The following is a 20,656-nucleotide window of genomic DNA, read 5'->3' on the forward strand; positions in this document are numbered from 1 at the left end:
CCGAGGGGGTGGCAGCGGGACGGGGCTGGGAATGGGGCTGGGGCTGCTGCAAAGGGGCCCTGGGAAGAGGTTTGGTGGGACCAGAGCAGGAACTGGGATGGGAGGGGATGATGCTCTTCAACCCATGTTTGGTTTTTAGCCTTGGGGTCTCCAGGAGATGGGTTTTCATGGAATTCCAGACCACTTTGTGTTGGGAGGGACCTTAAATCCCACCCTGCCATGGGCAGGGACACCATCCCCTATCCCAGGTTGCTCCAAGCTCTGTCTGGGTAACCTGTGCCAGGCCCTCACCACCCTCCCAGGGAGGAATTTCTTCCCCCACTCCCCCCATCCCTGTCCTTTTCTAACACAATACAATACTAAAACCATTTATTCAGTTGGGTGGGGGAGCAGTTGGGGACAGGCAGGACTGTTGCTGCTGCCAGCATCCCCAAGGAGGGGGCAGATCCCTTCCCGTGGTGCCCCCATTCCCTGGGAACAGCCTGGGAGCGCTCGGGGGGCCAGGGCTGGGGTGTCCCCTCTCCTGCTTCCTGAGTGCCTCCAAATCCAGCCTTTTGGGCCATTCCCAGCCCCACCTGCTCTCACCTCTCCCTCCCCTCCCGGCTCAGCACCAGGGAAATGTCAGGGCCCAACCAGGGAGCCTCCCCCCCCATCCTGCCCTTTCCTGGTGCCCGCTCCGTATTGAGTGAGCTCCTCTCCCCTCATTACCTCCTCCAAACATCCATGAAAATCAATGATCCCACGGGATGGGAGAGCCAGGAGCAGGCAGAGATGCCTCGGAGAGCAGCTGTCTGGGTATTAATCCATGGCTCTTAAATGGAATCATGGAATTTGGGTGGGAAGGGGCCTTAAAGTTCACGCAGTCCCACCCCCTGGGACACCTCCTTTCACCAGCCCAGGTTGCTCCAAGCTCCATCCAGCCTGGCCTTGGGCACTTCCAGAGATGGAACACCACTTCCAGGGGTGGGGCATAATCATAACAACAACCAAACACCTCACCCAAGTGGTAACTCCCACCCTGTTTTAAGCTGGAGCACCTCCCAACCCCTTTGTGGCTGGACCCTGGATCGTTCCTGCCTTGTCCTGGTGAATAACCAGAGATTTTCCATCGTCTTATCCCCCTGGCTTCCCATGGTCCCTGCGTGTCAGGGGGATGTTTTGGCCCAGGTTGGGCTCCTGAGGGTGTTTCATCCCAAACCTCCCTGCTCAGGGCAGGGGATGGATCCCAGCGTGGTCCTCCCTTCCCTGCGGCCTTTCCCTCTCCTTTTCCTTGTTAAACATTTATGGGGTTACACAACTTCCCTGAAATCTGGTTCAGCTCGAGGAAAGGAGTGTCCTCAACGTGATCCAGGCAGGAAAAATGGACCTGGCAGCTGGAAAAACACAAGTAACCAACGCTGGCTCCTGGCTGAGTGGTCGGGAAAATGGGGATTAAAAGGGACCAGGAGAGACACAAAGGCTCCTGATCCTCTTCATTTCCATCCTGGTCCATCCCTCCATCCTGCCCTGTGCTCCTGTCACGGCTCTCCAGCAGTTTTCCATCCCTCCTGCGTCAGGTTCAGAGGGAGAAAACCCCACTCTGTGACCTTGGAGCAAAATTCCAGACCCCTGGGCTGGAGAGCAGCTTTTCCATCATATTATTTCCCTAAAATCCCCAGAATTAATCATTATGGGAGGCTCTTCCCATGGCACCAACTCCACTGGGAGCTGGCTGCACCATCCCTGGAAGCGTCCAAGGCCAGGCTGGACAGGGCCTTGGAGCAGCCTGGGCTATGGAACATGGCCCTGGGTGGGATTTAAGGTCCCTTCCCACCCCAACGATTCCAGGACTCCATGAATGCTCAGGAGCTGCCACATCCAGCCTCTCCAACAGGGCAAACTTCTTCCATGAGCCCTTTTCCTTACAAACTCCTCCCAAAGCTTTCCTGCCCCATGCCCCTGCCCTGCTGGATCCAGGGAATTCCTGTGCCTGGCTGCCAGGGGGGTATCTCATCCTGGCACAGGCTGAAGGTGGCCAAAAACATGGAAAAAAGGGATTTTATGGTTAGAAGGACCAAGAACAAAGGGTTCACCTCCTTCTCAGTACGATTTTTTCCCTTTGGGAAAAGAGGGCAGCCTGGAGAGGTCAGAGCTCTGGGAATGCCCAGTAGAGACCCGAGAGAAGCTGAGGAGATTCCCATGGAGTGGGGACTCACTTTCCATGAACAGCTTCCCAGCTGGAGCAGCTCCAGCAGCTGGAGCACCCTGGACAGTCCTGGCCAAACCAGAGAGAAAAACGGGAATTTCCCAAAACTGAAACCAAACCACACCAGCAGTTGGATCCTTCCAGGGGGGCAGGGACAGGTCCTGCCCTCGCTGTCCCTTCCCCAGAAACGTCGGAATCCTCCGGATTTATTCCAATTCCTCCTTCTCTTTAATTAATGGCTCTGTGTAAACCTCAGGTAAAGCTGGAGCCCGTCCTGTGCCATCCCGAGGGAGCTGCTCCCCAAAACCCCCCAGGCACAAACACCTGGGTGGGAATTCCCACGGGTGGCACTTCCTGGGCCGGACCCTCCTCGGCTCAACGGGAGCCCGACACCCTCCTCGGCCACATTCCCGAGGGATCAGCAGAGCTGGAGGATGTGGTGCCAGCCCTCCCCGTGTGTCTGGCAGCTCCAGGCGTGTCCCAGTTCATCCATTCCCAGGGAGATCCCCTCGGGAGCCAGGGGAGGGTTGGGCGAGGTGTGGGCACCTCGGCACAGTCTGGGGTGTCCCAGCTCCGTCCCGGCTCCGTCCCAGCTCCCTGGGCTCCCAGCTCAGTAGATCTTCTGCCTGCTGGGCAGGATGGCCTCCTTGATGAAGGAGAAGATGAGCAGGATCCCGGAGCGCTTCCCTCTCTTCCCCTTGGTGAAGTAGTTGGACACCACGTCGTCTGCGGGAGGAGGGAGGAGGGGAATCACAGCCAGCCCCGGGAATGCCACAGGACCCCGGGAATGTCCCACCGACTGCAGGGAGCCCAAAGCCTGAGCCCCCTTTCCTGGCACGTAGTGGGGATCCAGGGAAGCGACAGCACCCGGGAATGCCGTGGCTGCTCCATCCCTGGAGTGCCCAGGGCCAGGCTGGACGGGGCTCGGAGCAGGGGGTGTCCCTGGGGCTGGAACCAGGAGGGCTGGGAGGTCCCTTCCCACCCGGGCCGTTCCAGGAGCCCGTGGCTGAAGGGGTGCAGGATGAGGCCGGGTTTCCCTGCCCGCCTCCCCCACAGCCCAAGGAGGGAAGGGGGTGCAGGGAGCCCCCGTGTCCCTCCCTGTCCCTCCCTGTCCCCCCTCACCTCCGGGCTGCACCGTGGAGGGCAGGACGTTCTCCCCGGCCGACAGCGACACGAAGAAGGCGAAGGGGATCAGCCAGAGGCAGAAGGTGAAGTAGGCCAGGACCTGTGGGCAGAGCAGCTGAATTCCCACCTGGAGCCCGGCACAGGGCCCTGGGGGTGGGACCTGCCCCGCAGCCCCCCAGAGCCGGCACTGCCCCAGGAGAAGGGAATGAAAGGAAGAGGGAAGAGCTGGGCTGGCTCCTCCTGCCCCGGGGTTCTCGTTCCTTCCAACCATAAAATCCCATTTTTCCCATATTTCCTCAGGGAGAGATGAGCATGGAGGTGCTGAGCCACCAACCCCCTCCCCAAACTTCCTTAAAGAGATGGGTTTTTATTTATTTTGGTGACTTCTTCAGTTTGTTTTTAGAATTTGCACCAAGCAGCAGTAATCTGGGGAGGGGGGGCCCCAAAGAAGCCCCTTGGGGACTGTGGTCCTTTGCCTTGGCAAAGGATGTGAGGATGTGACATGGAATTAAGAGCATAAAAGACACAGAAGTGAGGAGCAATAGCTCCAAAAGGGAAGTGATTTGGGGTTGGCTGGGAAAGCCCCAAACCCACACTTGGAAGAAGAACCTGCAGTTTCCCAGGTACTTGGGAGGGAACAAGCTCAGGAACCCCCAGGGAAGGGCTGCAAAAATAACCCTGGGAGTGCTGGAGCTGCTGACCCAAAAACTGGCATTTTCCTCCCTCCCTCCCTCCCTGGCAGGAGCAGTGGGAGAGCAGGGAGCAGCCCCCCCAGATCTCACCTCAGAGAACAGGTAGAACTCCTCGGCAAAGAACTGGAACGCCAGGTAGTGATTGAGCACGACCAGCACTGCGGGGGGACAGCGGGCTCAGGGACTCCCACAGGGAGACTCCTGCAATGAGGACACCCCCCTGCCCCTCCCCACAGCCCCCCACACCCCATCCTGCTCGTCCTTGGAAACACCTCAAACCCCAAACTGCGGGACACTCCAAGGCCTCGGGGACCCCCAAACTCGGGGATGTTCCTGGGTGGGGTTTAAGGTCCCTCCCATTCCCGGATTCTGGAGCCCCTCTGCTCTGGAGCCAGGCTGGGAGAGCTGGGGGGTTCCCCTGGAGAAGAGAAGGCTCCAGGGAGACCTCAGAGCCCCTGGCAGGGCCTAAAGGGGCTCCAGGAGAGCTGGAGAGGGACTGGGGACAAGGCCTGGAGGGACAGCACACAGGGAATGGCTTCCCACTGCCAGAGGGCAGGGATAGGTGGGATATTGGGAAGGAAATGTTGGCTGTGAGGGTGGGGAGGCCTTGGAATGAATTTTCCTGAGAAGCTGTGGCTGCCCCTGGATCCCTGGAAGTGTCCAAGGCCAGGATGGAGCCCCCTGGGACAGTGGAAGGTGTCCCTGGGTGGGATTTAAGGTCCCTCCCAACCCAAACCAGTGTGAGTGGAAGCAGAGAGTGCCCAGGAAGCCCAGCATTCCCAGGAAAGCCCGGCATTCCCAGCTCCACACCCCCCCATGCCCAGATCGATCCCAGCCACATCAGCACCTGCCATTAAAGTGCCACCTGGAGCTCAAAGTCCTTCCCAGGCAGGGATAGCAATTCCCAAACCCCTGCTGCCCCCCAGAGCCCCCCGGGGATAACCCAGAGCCCCCCTGGGATGGGAGGACGAGGCTCCCCCTCCCCACCTCCCGCTCCCACCCCCTGTTTCCCCCCCCACGTGGGAATTGCCCCCTCACCGCAGGACAGGATGAAGTTGGAGGAGGTGAGGACGATGAAGGGGAAGGTCTGGAGCAATCCAAAGTACACCAGGTTGGTGAAGAGCCCCACGCCCACCAGGAACCCCGGGAAGTGCTCGAACAGGTACAGCCCCACCAGCACGGCCGAGGAGAACTGCGGGGAAAGGGGTCAGCTGGGGTCAGCTGGGGGGCACGGGGATCTGCCACGGGGGGTTTGGTGCCACATCCCCCACGTGCCTCCCACCCTGGGCAAAGGTCCCAGCGGGAATCCCGCCCTACTCCCGGCCGGACACTCCTGGATTCCCCACCGGGGGGACAGGGGTCACCCGGGCCGGGGCAGCACCCCCGTGTCCCCAGGTGGGACGGCACTGCCACCCTCCCTCCCTCTGGGAATCAGGAGCTTCCCACGCGCTCTGCCCCCATCCCACGGCACGGCCGCTCTGGCCCCCCCCTCCCGGGGGGATTTCAACCCCAGTCCCGCCAGAAGTCCCCGCTGGGACTCACCCAGATCATGTACTTGATGATCCTCCTGGTGACCACCGTGTACTCCTCGATCAGCTCCGCCAGGTAGTACAGCCCGGCCGCTGCGGGGACACCGGGATCGCACCGGGATCGGCACCGGGATCGGCACCGGGATCGGCACCGGGATCAGCCGGGGGGCACGGGGGACACCCCACCTCCCACAACAGCAGCACAGGGCGCCTTGGGGACACTCGGGGACCGCCGGTCCCCTGGACACCCAGGGACCACAAGGGACCCCCAGGCACCTGCACACCGAACCTCGGGGCTCAGGGACACCCAGGGACCCCAATCCCCTGCACACCGAACCTCGGGGACACTCAGGGACACCCAGGGACCCCCAATCCCCTGCACACCGAACCTCGGGGCTCAGGGACACCCAGGGACCCCCAGTCACCTGCACACCGAACCTCGGGGACACTCAGGGACCCCCAATCCCAGCGTCACTCTGAGGGGGCACCCAGGGACCCCCAATCCCAGGGACCCCTGGGGACCCCCAGTCCCAGGGACCCCCAGGGACCCCCAATCCCCGGCACTCCCGGGGGTCCCGTGCCCAGCCCGGCGCTGCCCCAGCCCCGCCGCCCCCTCCCCAGCGCCGCCCTCCCGACCTATCGCGCCGCGGCGCGGGGCGGGCCGGGCCGCGGGGGTCTCACCGATGGCCAGGGTGACGAAGGCCACCTGCACGAGCAGGGACAGCCAGCTGAGCGCGTACATGAACCACATGGCGGGGCCGGGCCGCGGCTCTCCCGGGGCCGCTCCCGGGCCGCTCCCGGGCCCCTCCGCCAACACGCGGCGCCGGAACCACCGAGACGCGGGGCCGCGCCGGGCGCGCCGCACACAGCGCCCCCTGCAGGCGCGGAGGACTCGCGGCACGGCGGCGGCGGGGGGACCCCAAATGTGCGGGAACCCCAAATGTGCAGGGACCCCAAATGTGCCGGGACCCCAAATGTGCGGGAACCCCAAATGTGCGGGGACCCCCGGGGTGTGCAGGGACCCCCGGGGTGTGCAGGGACTCCTAAAATGTACCCTCGGAATGTGAGGGGGAAAGCCCAAATATACAGAGAGACCCCCCAAATATCCAGAGATCCCCGGGATGTGCATGGACCCCTATAATATTCAGGAATCACTAAACGTGCAGGGGGCCCCCGGAATACATAGGGATCCCCGGAATGGACAGGGACCCTCAAACTGTGCAGGGACCCCTAGAATGTAGAGGGACCCCGAAATCTGCGGGGGGGAACCCCGGAATATACAGAGATCCCCGGAATGTGCAGGGACCCCTAAAGTGTACAGGGAGCCCAAACCGTACAGGTGCCCCCACCCCCAAATTGTGCAAGCACCCCGAAATGCACAGGGACCCCCTAACTGTGCAGCGATCTCGGAACTTGGGGTGATCCCAAAATGTAGAGGGACCCACCCCCGAACTGTACAGAGATGCCCCCAAACCGTACAGGAACCCCCAAACCACACAGGGACCCCCTAAATCATGTGTGGACCCCGAACCGTACGGGGACAGACCAAAGCCTCACGGGAACCCCCAAACCTCACACGGACCCCGCCCTCCCAAACTATACAGGGACCCCCAACTGCATAGGGACCCCCAAAATTGAGTAAGTACCCCCACAAACCTCTCTAGGGACCCCCCGAAACCACTCAGGGACCCCCTTCACCTCCATAAGAACCCCGACACACATATAGGGACCCCCACCCTGGGCTGGGACCCCCCCACACCCACACAGGAACCCCAAAGAGGGACCCCCTCCCCACCCCACAGTTCGGCAGCCCCTGGGGGGACCCTCAGTGCGCTGGGGCTGGGGGGGGGGGCACTGGGAGGCACCGGGCTGGTACTGGGGAGGCTGGACCGGGTGCACTGGACTTCACTGGGATAGACTGGGGCGGCACTGGGAGGCACTGGGAGGCATTGGGAGGCACTGGGCTGTACCGGGTGGGCTGTGCTGGGTTGGTACTGGTCTGGCACTGGGCTGGACTGGGCTCCCTTGGGACGTGCTGGGCCGTACTGGGTTGGTACCGGACTGCACTGGGCCTGCAGGGAGGATTTTGGGGTACTGGGGGGTTCGCTTTGGGGTGTGGGGGGGCTGCTTTTGGGGGTGCTGGGGGCTCCCTGCGGGGTGCTGGAATATTCGCTTTGGGGGTGCGGGGGGGTTCATTTTTGGGGTGCAGCTCCTGGCCCCTCCCCACAGCCACGCGGGTGCCTGCGGCCCCCAGGAACCAGGGTGTCTGTGTGGGGGTGCGTGGAGGGGTGCCTGGGGGGCTGTGTTTGGGGGGTGTGTGGGAGGGGGCTCGGGGACACACGTGAGTGACAGGTCCGTGCGGGGGGCCCGGGGGGGTCCCGTGTGTGTGCGGAGGGGGCGGCACAGCCGAGTGTGGGGTCCCCGCCGCGCCCCCCCCGCGGCCCTGGCACGTCTGGCACCGCTGACCCGGGGGGGCCGTGACCGCCCGGCGACCCCCAAAAGGGGGGGACGGGGCCAGGGCAGGTGTGGGTACACGGGTGGCTCAGGTGTGGCTGCGGCCGCGTCCCCCGGGGACCCCCTTCGGCTCCTCCTGTCCCCTCGCTGGGCACTGAGCGCTCCGTGCCACCTGTGAGGTTCCGACCTGCTCCCTGCTCTGCTCCTGCCCCTTTCCAGACCCACCCCGGGCCTGGGAAGGTCGGAAAAATCCCTGGAAGCTGCTGGGGAGCCCTTTGGAATGAGGACACCGCGGGTCTGGGGGGCTCGGGTCCAGAGTGGGGGCAGCAGAGCCAGTGGCGCCCTGGGTCGGGGACTTCTCCCGTGTCCCCCGCCTCTCCCGTGTCCCCTCCGCCTCCCGTGTCCCCCCCGCCTCTCCCGTGTCCCCCATCCCCGAGGTTTCCCGTTTTCCCCATGAATCCCCCTTTTCTGCCCCTTTGGGGAGCCACCTGCAGCATCCCGGGCACCCCAAGGCATCGTGGGCACCCTGAGCACCCCAGGTACCCCACCAGGGTGGTTCTTACCCCCCACCAGCCCCCCAGCCACCTCCCCCGGGGCCCACCCGGCTGCGGCCCCCCAGCAAAGCCCCCCCGTCACCCCCAGGTCGCTGTGCCCCCGTCGCGGCGCTCGGGGACACTTTCCCCGCGGTGCTGGGACCGGGGGGTGCCGGATCCGTGCCTGGCTGAGGGGCTTTGGGACCCCCCGGGTGCCGCCGCGGGGGTGCGGGCGCTGCCCCCGGGGCTGGGCTGTGCGGGGGCTATTTTTAGGGATTTCTTTTCCCTTTTTTTCCTGTTTTCCCGGTTCAATCCAGCAGCCAGAGGCCCGTGAAGCTGCTCCCGCGCCCCGCCGGGAGCTGCCCGCGCTGCCGGCGCGCCCAGGCGCGAGTAATGTGCGAGAGCACCCCGGGAGCGGGCGCGACCGGCGCTTCCCGTCTCTTTTCCAGCTCTTTATGTATTTGACAGAGCTTTTTGCTGCTGCCCCCGCTCCCTCACACCCCTCCAGCTCCCCCTCCCTCCCTCTGCCTCCCCGCTCCCTGCCCGCACAGCACAGAGCACCCCAACTCTGCTGCCCCCCGGCACCCCCGGCTTTTGGGGGTTCTCGCTCCCCGCAGCCCCTCTGCGTCCTCAGAGACCTGAGTGGGGGTGTCCCCCCCTTCCGTGGATGCCCACGGATCCTGTCTGCCACCCGCCAGCTCTGTGCCCCCCCATGGGTTGGGAGTTCTCTCCCTCTCCAGCCCTGATCATCCCCACGGGTGGGACTTGCCCCCCTCAGACATCCCACACGGATGGGATTTTCCCCCAAAACCCCCCCCCTCCCCAGCCCTGGATGGGATTTTGACCCCCAGACCCTGAGCATCTCCATGGATGGCATTTTGTGCCTCGATCCCTGAGCACCCCCATGGATGGGATTTGCCCCCCCAGCCCCCTGGATGGAGTTTCCTTCCCTCTTCCCACCCCCCAGCCATGACTTTTGTCCTCCCCACCCCATCAGTCCTCCCCCTCCCACACACCTTCCCCAGCCCGCCGGGTCTGGGGGCAGCCAGGAAGGGTGGGGGTGGTCAGGAAGGGGGTAAATGAGGAAGGGTGGGGGTCAGGGAGGAAAAGGGGCAGACAAGAAAGGGGGGTCAGTTAGGAAGGGGAATCAGTCAGGAAGGATGGGGATCAATCAGGGATGAGGAGATCAGTCAGGGAGGATGGGGGGGCAGTCAGGGAGGGGGATCAATCAGGAAGGGTGGGGGACAGGCAGGATGAGGGGGGGTCAGTCAGAGCGGGGGGGCAGCGGCTGGCGGGGCCCGGCCCCATTCCTTATGCATCCGTGCGCTGATGCAGCCTGACAGCCCGGGTGCATTTGGTACCTCGCACATCCCGGCCGGAGCCTCCTGCTATTTTGGTTGATGCTAATTTGCTCCGTGTTGGGCTGCGGTTCACGCTCCGGTCAGCCCTGCCTGATACTATATTCCCGTTTGTTCCGGGAAAGGTTTTCCTGTCAGCTCCCCTTAGCCTTGACGTGCTCCCCGAACTGTGAATGCAACGCAGCCGGGGACCGGCCATGTGAGCCCGCCGGCCCCGCCGCGGCGCGGGGGCCGAGGATGGGGGGCTCCCGCTGCCCCGGAGCAGCGGGGCTTGGGGGGGGAGAGGCCATGGCACCCCGAGTCGGGGACACCCCGTTGTCAGCGCCCCCGGAGCTCCGCAGGTCGGGGAGGGAGGAGGCAACGGGGCCCTCAGGTGGGGGGCACCCTGCTCTCCTCCTCCCAGACCACCGAGGCCATGGGACCCCAGAGCAGGGGGCTCCCCATTCCCATGGATCCCAGATCGCCACAGCAAGGGGAGGGCAGAGGTGAGGGGACCCCAAGACAGGGGACACCCCCCTCTCCTCGCCCCCAGGTCGCCACAGCAATGGGGCAGGAGAGGCGATGGCACCCCGGGGTGGGGGTTTGGGGGTCCCGGTGGAAGGGGAGCGATGAGAGCTGTAGGTACCAGTGTGACACCCTTACCCCCAGCCCCCCGCACCCCTGAACCTGCTCCCCTGCCCCAGTGCACCCCAGTGCTCCACACAAGGCACCAGCGTGTCCCCAGCTCTAGGGGAGCTGTCTCAGGGGTCCTGTCCCCCCTCGGTGTGAGTTCAGGGGGTCCATCTCCCCTCGACCAGGGTTTGAGGGTCCCTTCTTCCCTTGGTGGCAGTTCAAATGCTCCGTCTTCCCTCAGACGAGGTTTGGGCGTTCCATCTCCCCTTGGTGAGGGTTCACGGGTCCCATCCCTCTTTGGACAAGGTTTGGGGGTCTCAGGGGTCGTGTCTCCCCTTGGTGGGAGCTCAGGGGTCCCGTCTCCCCTCAGTGGGGGTTCGGGGGTCTCGTGTCCCCCCGACGCTCCGCGCAGCCGCCGCTGCCTCTCCCTGCCGGGCTCTCCCGAGCCTGGACTGCCCTCTAGTTCCCGGCTGGCGGGGACACAGCGGGCACCTCCCTGGGTGGCTCCTCGTCAGGACCCCTCGGATGCCCACCCAGTGACACCCCCGAGCGGCTCCGGGGCCACCGCGCCTCGGCGCAGGGACACAGCCAAGGGGACAGCGCATCGTCACCCCCTCGGGTCCCCTCCCCCCGAGACCCCCGCGGGGGTGGGGGGTGCTGGGGTGACCCCGTGCATGGTGACAGCCCCCCCAACCCCAAACCACCCACAGAGCGGGTGTCGCGGGGGGAGCACCCCCTCGGCACAGCACCCCGAACCCCGCACCCCCCAGCCCAGCAGGGTACGGGGACACTGCGGGGTCCCTCCCCACCGCCACGGGGGCTGGGGAGGACCAGGACTCCCCCCGGCGACCCCAACCCCCATGAGCAGCCCCCGGGTGCCGGGTCGGGGGGGCCGAGGGGCCGGGGGCTGCGTCAGCGGGGGATTAGCGGGGCCGGGATCCGCCTGAGCCCGTGATCCCGCTTAGTCCGGGGGCCCCCGCGCCCGCCCGGAGGGGGCTTAGCGGCCCCTGACGCCACCCGAAGCCGTCACAGGGTCCGCGACCCCCGGAGGGACGTGGGGACACGGTGGGGGGGTGGTGACAGAGCAGGAGTCGCCCGTGGGCTGCCCCCCAGATCCTCTCCCGTGCAGATTCTGGGCGTCCCTTGCTGTAGGGGGGGATTCTCAGGTGGCTGGTGTGGGGCTGGGACCCTCCTGCTCCCTCCACTCAGGCTTTGCACCCACGGCGGGGGAGAACGGGCTTTTTAGGGGACAACCTCTGCACCCCAGTGTGGCACCCTGAGACCTCGCCCCCCGCGCTGGCTCTGGGCTCATTCCCGGCTTCTGGGGAGCACTGGGAGACTCCCAGCACGTCCCAGTGCACGCGTGGGTGTGGCGGGAGGAGCGGGGACGGCACCCCCGGGTCAGCGGCCACGGCCAGCGCGGAGCCACCAGCCGGGCGACGCCAGCCCGGTGACACCAGCGCGGCTCCAAATCCCTCCCGTGAGCCGGAAAAATCCCTCCTTGCGAGTTTATTAACTCGTTTTCAGCGCCGGCCCCGCGGCGGCCGCGCGGCACCGAAGTAGGTCAAGCGTGTGCCACGGCCACGCGGTGACCCCACGGGTGACCCCACGGGGGGGGCCACGGGGTCAGCCGGCCCCCCGCCGCGGCGCAGGCAGGGCGGTGACACGCTGGTGTCCCCCCCGGGTGCGGGCACGCGGCTCCCCACGCGTGTGCGCGGCCACGTGCGCTCCGCACATGTGTGCGCGCGTGGATCTGTGCGGGGGAGACACCGAGGCACGGCGGGGGGGGCGGCGCTGCCCCAAAGGGCTCGGGAGGCTCCTCCCTCTCCCCCCTCGCCGCTGCCGGCAATAAGATCAATTAGCGCAGCAGCGCTCAGGGTTAACGAGCGGCTCCCGCGCCCACCAGACCCCCCCGGCCCCAGCGATGCTCTGCCTCGAGGGAGGGGCCCCGGGGCCCCCGAGCACCCCTCCCTGGCGCCGATCTCCCCCAGCACCGGGGGAGGGGATCGGGGGGGGAATCGGGACTCCCGGGGCTGAGCTGGGGGGAGCGGGGATGGGAAACGCTGAGTCAGCAAAACTGCTTCAGCGGGAGCTGGGGGTTGGGTGTCGGGGAGGGGGGGGCCCGGTCTGGGGGTGATGGGCACCCCCTCAGCATCTCCCCTGGACTGGGGGAGCCTGGATTTGGATCTGGATCTGGATCTGGATCTGGATCTGTCCCTGTCCCTATCCCAATCCTCATCCCTACTCCTGTCTCCATCTGTATCCCCGTCCTCTATCCCCACCCCATTCCTAACCCTAGACTCATCCATAGTCCTTCCCCATCCCCATCCCTGGCCCTACTCCTGTCCCCATCCCCATTCCCTCCCCCATCACTACCCCCAACACTGTCCCTGTCCCCATCCCCATCTCCATCCCTATCCCTGTTTCCATCCTTCTGTCCTTATCGATGTCCCTCTCCCTGTCCCCATTCTCTATCTGCGTCCCTGTCCCTGCCCCATTCCATCCTTGTCCCTATCGTTATCCCCGTTCCCGTCCCCATTCCATCCCTATCCCTGTCCCACCCGTGCAGGCAGGGTGGGAGCTCCATGGGTGGACAGGGGTGTCACTCCCTGATGGAAAGGCCATGAGCCCATCCCAGTGCTGGGCCCCAACCCCCAGAACCGCTGCCCCAGGACAGGCGGGAGCCCCTGGAAGGGGCCGGAGCCCCAGGAGCCACCCCGGGTGTCCCCAGTGCCACCACCCCAGAGCAGCTGCCTGAGCTGGGACCCCAACACTGCCACCCCTCAGCCCCCAAGTCCCCCAGCCCCGTGTCACCCCCTGCCCCCCCAGTTCCCCATGCCCCTCCGGAATTTACCTGCACAGCCCTTCTGCAGTGTCCGGGTGGAACGTGGCAGATCCCGGGCACAAATGTCACCCACACGATCCCCTCCCCAGGGGGGTGGGCCCAGGAAACCCCCAGGAGGGCACAGTCAGGGACATGGGATGGGATGGAGGGATGGAGAGATCCATGGAGGGAGAGATGGACGGGTGGATGCATGGAGGGATGGATGGAGAGATGGAGGCATGGGGGATGGACGGATGGACGGACAGATGGATGGACAGATGGATGGATGAAGGAGCAGAGGGATGGAGGGAGGGATGAAGTGATGAAGGGATGGAGGGAAGGGGGATAGAGGAATGGATGGATAGGGATGGAAGGATGAATGGATGGAGCAAGGAAGCAGTGAAGGGATGGAAGGACAGAAGGGCAGAGGGATTCAGGAGGGATGGATGGACAGAGGGAGGGACGAGAAGATGGAGGGACAGGGGGCGGATGACGAGTTGGATGGATGGATGCAAGGATAGGAGGATGGAAGGATGGCTGGAAGAATGGCTGGACAGAGGGATGAACCGACAGACAGACGAATGGATGGACTCTAGAATAGGCAGAGGGATGAACAGACAGACAGATGGATGGATGGACTCTGGAACGGGCAGAGGGACAGACAGAACCCACCGCTGAGCTGGAGTCTCCGGGAGCAGAGCGGGTTCCGGAGCTGGGGGAAGGTGGCCAGGCACAGGGAAGGACACACGGACGGGCCCCGCTTCCCTGTGTGTCCTGACTGTCCTGGCTGGTGCCTTGTCCCGGTGCCGGTGGCAGGGACATGTCCCTGTGCTGTGCCACCATGCCAGGAGCCACCACTGCCCTGGCACCGCCGTGCCGGGTGGGGATGGGGATGAGGGTGGGTGCCGAGTCACCCCAAATCTGGTCCCAGGGGCTGCCTGGCCATGGGGCAGTCGCCCACCCCATCCCAGCACCACCCCAGCCCCGTTCTCCCGCTCACCAACCTCTTCTTGCACACGGGATGTCCCCAGGATGTCCCTGGTGCTGCTCCAGCCCCAGCTCAGTGCCAGCGCCACGGCCCGGATCCAACCCAGTGCAGAGGGATGGATCCCGGCCCCGAAACTCAGCCCAGCCCCTCCAAAATCAGTCCTTCCACGTGGAATAAATCTGGTCATGGAATAAATCCATTCCTGGTCGGGCCTTCCTCCGCATCTCCCTCCTCTGCCTCCCCAGCGGGTCCTGCGCGGCTCCGGCACCAGAGCACGGAGCGGGGCTGAGCCGGGAGAACGGAGGGAGCTCAGCCTGGGCTTGGGGGCTCAGCCCAGGTTTGGGGGGCTCAGCCCAGGTTTGGGGGGCTCAGCCCACGTCCCCACACACTGATGTCCCCCTCCGTCCCTTGCCCTTGCTCACCCTCCCCACACACAGAACCCACATCCAGAACCCACGGCAGCTTCGGGGACGGAGCCGTCCGGGAACACCTGGGATGCTGGCGGGATCAGGGTGTCCCTGGAGCATTCCCAGCTCCCACACCCCATTCCTGCGGGTCTGCAGAGGCACCAGGAGATTCGCTGCCCATTTGCCCACAACCCCCAAATCCCTGTGTCTCACCCCAACCCTCCCACGCGCCCGGGCTTTGATCCCGCCCAAGGGATCCCTCTGGTGCCACCTGCTCGGATCCCCTCCCAGGGGGGAGCTCGGGGGACCCTGAGGAGCTCTGCCCTCCTCTGCCCTCCGCTCCTGGTCCCCGAGCGGGCTGCTGGGGCACGGTCGGGGTGCTCCCGGAGCCCAGGGTGGCAGCAGCCCCCGCGGGGACAGCGCTGTCCCTCCCCACGGGCCTCGTGGGACACGGCCCCAGCCCCGAGGACTCACCGGCAGCTCCCGGCCCGCGGCGGCTCCGCTCAAACTTTGCCACAAGTTGAGACAAAGGCGGCGGGTGCCGTCCCCTGTCCCCCGGCCCTGCTGTCCCCAGACAGGCTGGTGCCACCAGGACTTAATGAGGGCACGAGGGCGGTGGGCTCAGGGGCTGCACACGCACACGCGGCGCCTTAACCCTTCCCCTGCCGCTCCTCCCCCGCCTTTGGGGGGGACGGGCTTCCTGCACCTGCTCTCGGCCCGGGGGGGCCCCCCCCGCGGCTCCCCAAGACCCCCAGCCTGGAAAACACCTGGAAGGATGTGGATAACCCCAAGCATCTTCTGACTGGTCCCAGCCCTCAGCCCACGGTCCCTCTGCATCACCTCGTGGCCACGGGGCACCCCCAGCCCGGGAAGGAGGGTCCCACTGAGGAGGGACCACTCACCCCCACAGAAGGGCTGTCCCCTGGTGTCCCCATTCCTCCCCTGGACCAGGGAAGCTCCAGCAGCACCATGTCCGTGCCAGGTGTGGGATGACCTGGCCAGTATTGCCAGGTGGGAACAGAGCCCCCCATCCCTGCTGGGCCTCCGTCCCCTCCTCCAGCTCTGTCCCAACAGCCCCACCCAGTCACAGTCCCTCCTGCTGCTCCTCCTGCCTGCCCCGCTCCCCACACCTTCCCTTTCCATTCTGATGGAAATGGAACCCATCCGTCCCTCCATCCATCCACACATCCTCCATTCCTCCATCCCTCTAACCCTCCATCTGCTCCCTTGGACACCTCTCCATCTCTCTCCAACCTTCATCATCCATCATCCTCTGCATCCCTCTGCCCCTCTAGCTTATCCATCCACACATCCATCCATCTGCTCCCACCATTCACCTCTCCATCGTCTCCATCCCTCTGCCCACCTGGCTTATCTCTCCCTCTCTCCCTCCCTCCCCTTTGTCCACCCACCCATCCATCCATCCATCCATCCATCCATCCATCCATCCATCCATCCTCTTCATCCACCCACCTCTCTGCCTTCTCCGTCTGCCCCTCCCTCCATCCTTTCCATCCATCCATCTGCTCAGCCATCCCTCTCTCCACCATCCTCTCCATCCCTCTGCCTTCCCATCCTCTCCATCCTTCTTTCCATCCCTGCATCCATCCATGTCCATCCACCTGCCTGTCCTCTGCCTCCATCCACACCTCTGCCCTTTGGATCCATCCACCCTTCCCTCTTCTCCAGCCATCCATCTGCCCATCACTCTATCCCTCAATCCATCCTTCCATCCATTCCTTCATGCTCTCCACTCCTCCATTCTCCCATCCCTCCCTCTATCCCTCCATCTTATCCCTCCCTCCATTTTCTCCCTCCCTCTCTCTGCCCATTCTCTGTCCTGTCCCTCCATCTCTCCCTCCATCTGTCCCTCCCTGTCCCTCCCTCCCTGCCCGGCCCCCGGGACACGTGGCTGTCACCAGTGTCCCCACTGCCATCACTGTCACCTCTGTCCCCCGCCGAGGCCGCTGCCGGGGGAGGGGCTCAGCTGTGCCCAGGACCCCCCGCGGCCGGGAGGGTCTCACAGCTGCCCCCGCACCCCCCACCCACGGGGCACTCGGGGGGACCCACGCGGATGTGGGGACAGAGGGGACCCCGGTGCCGCGGTGGGGAGCTGGGGGCACGAGTGGGGGGACCCCCCGCGCCGGGGCCGGAGTGATTCGATGGGGTCCGACTGCGGGGGGCTGGGTGGGGGCTGTGTGCGTGGGGCGCTGTGTCACGGGTGGGTGCGTGCCTCGGTGAGGGACTGGGGGGTGAGGGGCAGGCGGGTGAGTGCGAAGGGGTTATATCGCGATAGGGGCTGTATCTGCGGGTGGGACCGCCGGGCTGCGTCCCGGGTGATCTCGGGGGTCCCGGGACCCCCGAGGGAGGCAGGAAGGCGACACGGGGTGGGCACAAGGACCGGGGGCGGGGCCAAAGCCCAGAGAGCGGAGAGAGGGCGGGGCCTCGGTCATTGGGCGTATCGGGTGGGCGTGGCATGAGCGGGACGGGGCGTGTCTGGTGGTGAAGCCACGCCCATAACGGGAGGACACCAATCTCTATATGGCGATGGGCGTGGCCACGCACTATATATGACAGTGGGCGTGGCCGAGGAAGCCCCACCCGTGGGCGTGGCCCGTGGGCGGGGCTGTGGCGGCCGCGATGGCGTCGCTGTTCGGCGGCGTGGAGGGGTGAGGGGTCCCGGGAGGGATGGGGGGTCCCGGGAGAGTTGGGGGATCCCGGGAAGGGTGAGGAATCTCGGGAGGGATGAGGGGTCCCGGGAGCGGTTAGGGGTCTCGGGAGGAGTGAGGGATGCGAGGAGGGATGAGGGATCCCGGGAAGGATGAGGGATCCCGGGAGGAGTGAGGGGTCCCGGGAGGGATGGGGGGTCCCGGGAGGGGTGAGGGATCCCGGGAGGAGTGAGGGGTCCCGGGAGGGGTGAGGGATCCCGGGAGGAGTGAGGGGTCGCGCTGCGGGCAGAGGGGCTCCCCAGGGCTCCGCACCCCCATCCCCCGGGCACCCCCCTCGTCCCTGCTGGCCCCCGACCCGCCGCTCCCGGGGACCCCCAGCCTGGAGGAGGAGGGGGCAGGAAGGATCGCGGGGACTGGAATCGATGGGGGTGCAACAGGGGACTCCATCCGGGCCCCCCTCGATCGGCTCCTGCCCCCCGACCCCTCCTGCCCTGTCCAGGGTGTGGCCAGGACCGAGGTCAGCGGGGCGGGGCAGTCTCAGGGATCCCCATCCTGGTCCTACCCCTCTCCAGAACCCCCAGTCCCGATCCTACCCACCTCCTGTCACCTCTGGGGGCTGGTGGGGCTGAGTGGGGGCCCCCCCTCGGTGGGATGGGGTGGGGGCTGTGGGTAGTGCTGGCAGTGTGCCTCCCCCCCTCTCTCGGTAGTGGGGGCACCCACTCCAGGGTGGTGCTGGTGTCCGGAGATGGGCAAATCCTGGCCGAGACAGAGGGACCCTGCACCAACCACTGGGTGAGCTGGGGGACACCCCTTCCCCGGCCCGGGGGTCACCAGGGCACGGCGGGGGGCACAGGACAGGGGAGGGGGTGTGAGGCCTGGGGGCGGTACAGGACATGGAGAGGGGATACGGGACATGGGGGGCTGGCTCTGGCTGTCCCCAAGCTCCCAGGACACTTGGGTGGGATGAAGCCGGTGGAGAAGGTTCCGGGGTGTCCCCCCTCTCATGGCTGCCGGGGAACCACGTGGGACCCCCAGGGAGGGAGCCTGGGGAGGGCTGGGGGGGCTTTAGGGTGTCCCCCCCGTGTCCCAGCTCATCGGCTCTGAGAAGTGCCTGGAGAGGATCGAGCGCATGGTCAGCGAGGCCAAGAGCAAGGCGGGGGCCGACCCCCAGGTCCCCCTGCGCTCCCTGGTGAGCCCCCCCGTCCCCCCACCCCGGGCCCCCCCCGGGCACAGCCCAGGGCTGACGGGGACCCTCCGTGGGGCAGGGGCTGTCCCTGAGCGGGGGGGACCAGCAGGACGCCATCGGGAAGCTGACGGAGGAGCTGCACCGGCGCTTCCCCCACCTGAGCCAGAGCTACTTCATCACCACCGACGCCGTGGGGGCCATGGCCACGGCCACCGACCACGGTGGGCACCCCCGGGGGGGCAGGGCCGGGGGGCGCCCCGGCACAGGGGGTGACGGTGCCCCCCGGCCCCGCAGGGGGGATCGTGCTGATCTCGGGCACCGGCTCCAACTGCAAACTCATCAACCCCGACGGCTCCGAGACGGGCTGTGGAGGATGGGGGCACATGATGGGCGACGAAGGCTCCGGTGAGCCCGGGGGCCTGGGGGCTGGGGAGCTCCTGGGGGCTGAGGCGGCCCCTGACCCCCCAGCGTACTGGATCGCCCACCAGGCTGTGAAGATGGTGTTTGACTGCATGGACAACCTGGAGGTGCCGCCCCACGACGTCGGATACGTCAGGCAGGCCATGTTCGACTACTTCCAGGTGCTGCGGGGGGCTGCGAGGGGGCCGGGGGATCTGGGGTGGGTCAGCGTCTGAGGGGGGGCTGGGAGGTGTACCGAGGTCCCAGCGGGCTCTGGGATGTGTGTTGGGGTCCCAGGCGGGTCTGGGATGGGGGTTGGGGTTTGGGGTCCTGGAGGGCTCTGGGATGCACGTTGGGGTCTGTGGGCACTCTAGGCTGGGGGTCCTGGGGTGTCTGGGCTGGGTGTCGGGGTCTGGGGGAGCTCTGGGCTGTGGTTTGGGGTCCAGGGGCGCTCTGGGCTCACTGCTGGGATCCAGGGGGTCTCTGGGCTGTGTGTGGGGTCCGGGGGATGCTCTCAGCTGCACACTGGGATGGTGGGGTCCCTGTCCCCAGGGCAGGTCCCCTGTGCAGCCAGGCCCCAGAGCTCACCTGTGTCCCCATGGCTGCCCCCAGATCTCAGACAGGATGGGGCTCCTGACCCACCTCTACCGCACCTTCGAGAAGTCCAAGTTCGCAGGGTTTTGCCAGAAGCTGGCAGAGGGTAGGGAGGCCCCTTCTTGGGGGGGGGAGCTGTCCCTGCCCCCCTGGGCACTGTCACCCCGTTTGTCCCTCCCAATGCCACTCCCTGATCTCTGCCCCGGGCGCACCTTGGCCCTGAGCACCCTCTGCACTCCTTGGGGGGTGGGACATGGGGCCACCCCCTCCCCCACAGCCCAGCCCGGCTTGTGGGACCCCCGAGGGGCGCAGGGGGGTCCCAGATCCCTATCCCACCCCCCATCCCATCCCCAGGCGCCCAGGCCGGGGACCCTCTGTGCTGCCACATCTTCACCAAGGCGGGCGAGGTGCTGGCACGGCACGTGGTGGCCGTGCTGCCCAAAATCGACCAGGTGAGCGCCCACCTGGGGCTGGGGGCGGGGCAGGAGGGGGGGGTCCCGGCACCCCCTCACCCAGCCCAACCCCCCAGAGCCTGTTCCTGGGGGAGCTGGGTCTGCCCATCGTGTGCGTGGGCTCCGTGTGGAACAGCTGGGAGCGGATGCAGGCGGGTGAGCCCGGGGACGGGCGGGCTGGGGGGGCCCGGGGTTGTTCCCACCTGACCCCCCCGTGTGTCCCCCCTTGCCAGGGTTCATCCAGGTGCTGGCCCAGGCCCGGGATGAGGCCCCAGGCCGCGTGTTCTCCCGGTTCAGCCTCCTGAAGCTGAAGCGCTCGTCGGCGCTGGGGGGGGCCCGGCTGGGGGCCCGGAACGTGGGCATGGCCCTGCCCCTGGACCGCGCCGGGAACGTGGACGTGTTCTACACACACGTGTTCTGAGGGACCCGCACACCCCACACACGGGGGGCGCGGGCTGAGGGCTTTGTGGTTTGGCAATAAAAAGGTTGCACTGCCCCGAGGGGAGTGGGGTGAGGTGGGGACAGGGGCTGGAGCGGGGGGGAGGATGGGAATGGGGATGGATGGGGCTGGAAGCACAGGGATGGGACAGGATAGGGCAGGGTGGGGCTGGGAATGTGGGCATGGGGCACAACAGGGATGGAGTGTGGG

General features: G+C 66.2%; 2 protein-coding genes across 3 annotated transcripts; one reads left to right on the forward strand and one right to left on the reverse strand.

The window, feature by feature from the left end:
* Window positions 1-2,315: 2,315 nt before the first annotated feature.
* TEX261 (testis expressed 261) lies at window positions 2,316-6,343 on the reverse strand. The gene is made up of 6 exons (XM_050321195.1): window positions 6,213-6,343; window positions 5,545-5,624; window positions 5,041-5,194; window positions 4,093-4,160; window positions 3,308-3,410; window positions 2,316-2,911 (listed from the first exon to the last, which is right to left on the reverse strand). The coding sequence occupies exons 1-6, from the start codon at window positions 6,280-6,282 to the stop codon at window positions 2,796-2,798; spliced, it is 591 nt and encodes a 196-aa protein (XP_050177152.1). The 5' UTR covers window positions 6,283-6,343; the 3' UTR covers window positions 2,316-2,795.
* Window positions 5,030-20,505, forward strand: NAGK (N-acetylglucosamine kinase). 2 transcript variants are annotated; one of them, XM_050321193.1, is made up of 10 exons: window positions 17,292-17,376; window positions 18,084-18,168; window positions 18,467-18,565; window positions 18,642-18,783; window positions 18,857-18,967; window positions 19,031-19,143; window positions 19,574-19,661; window positions 19,910-20,007; window positions 20,085-20,163; window positions 20,241-20,505. In XM_050321193.1, exons 1-10 carry the CDS (start codon window positions 17,348-17,350, stop codon window positions 20,426-20,428), a joined length of 1,032 nt encoding a protein of 343 aa, XP_050177150.1. In that variant the 5' UTR covers window positions 17,292-17,347; the 3' UTR covers window positions 20,429-20,505. The 2 variants fall into 2 exon arrangements, with proteins under 2 accessions (XP_050177151.1, XP_050177150.1); XM_050321194.1 differs by lacking the exons at window positions 17,292-17,376; window positions 18,084-18,168 and adding an exon at window positions 5,030-5,164.
* Window positions 20,506-20,656: the final 151 nt, after the last annotated feature.

This window comes from Myiozetetes cayanensis, unplaced genomic scaffold (genome assembly GCF_022539395.1).
Source record: "Myiozetetes cayanensis isolate MyiCay16 unplaced genomic scaffold, myiCay2020 scf26, whole genome shotgun sequence".
Lineage (NCBI taxonomy): Eukaryota > Metazoa > Chordata > Aves > Passeriformes > Tyrannidae > Myiozetetes > Myiozetetes cayanensis.

What these genes read in the sequence shown, in the direction of transcription:
- TEX261 (XM_050321195.1), bottom strand. Translation starts at nt 6,282, where the DNA reads ATGTGGTTCATGTACGCGCTCAGCTGGCTGTCCCTGCTCGTGCAGGTG. An exon ending in CTTCGTCACCCTGGCCATCG is followed by an intron (nt 5,625 to 6,212) that starts GTGAGACCCCCG and finishes GTGTCCCCGCAG; the next exon opens with CGGCCGGGCTGTACTACCTG. An exon ending in CTCCACGGTGCAGCCCGGAG is followed by an intron (nt 2,912 to 3,307) that starts GTGAGGGGGGAC and finishes CTCCTCCCGCAG; the next exon opens with ACGACGTGGTGTCCAACTAC.
- NAGK (XM_050321193.1), top strand. Translation starts at nt 17,348, where the DNA reads ATGGCGTCGCTGTTCGGCGGCGTGGAGGG. An exon ending in AGGTCCCCCTGCGCTCCCTG is followed by an intron (nt 18,566 to 18,641) that starts GTGAGCCCCCCC and finishes TCCGTGGGGCAG; the next exon opens with GGGCTGTCCCTGAGCGGGGG. An exon ending in GATGGGCGACGAAGGCTCCG is followed by an intron (nt 18,968 to 19,030) that starts GTGAGCCCGGGG and finishes CTGACCCCCCAG; the next exon opens with CGTACTGGATCGCCCACCAG.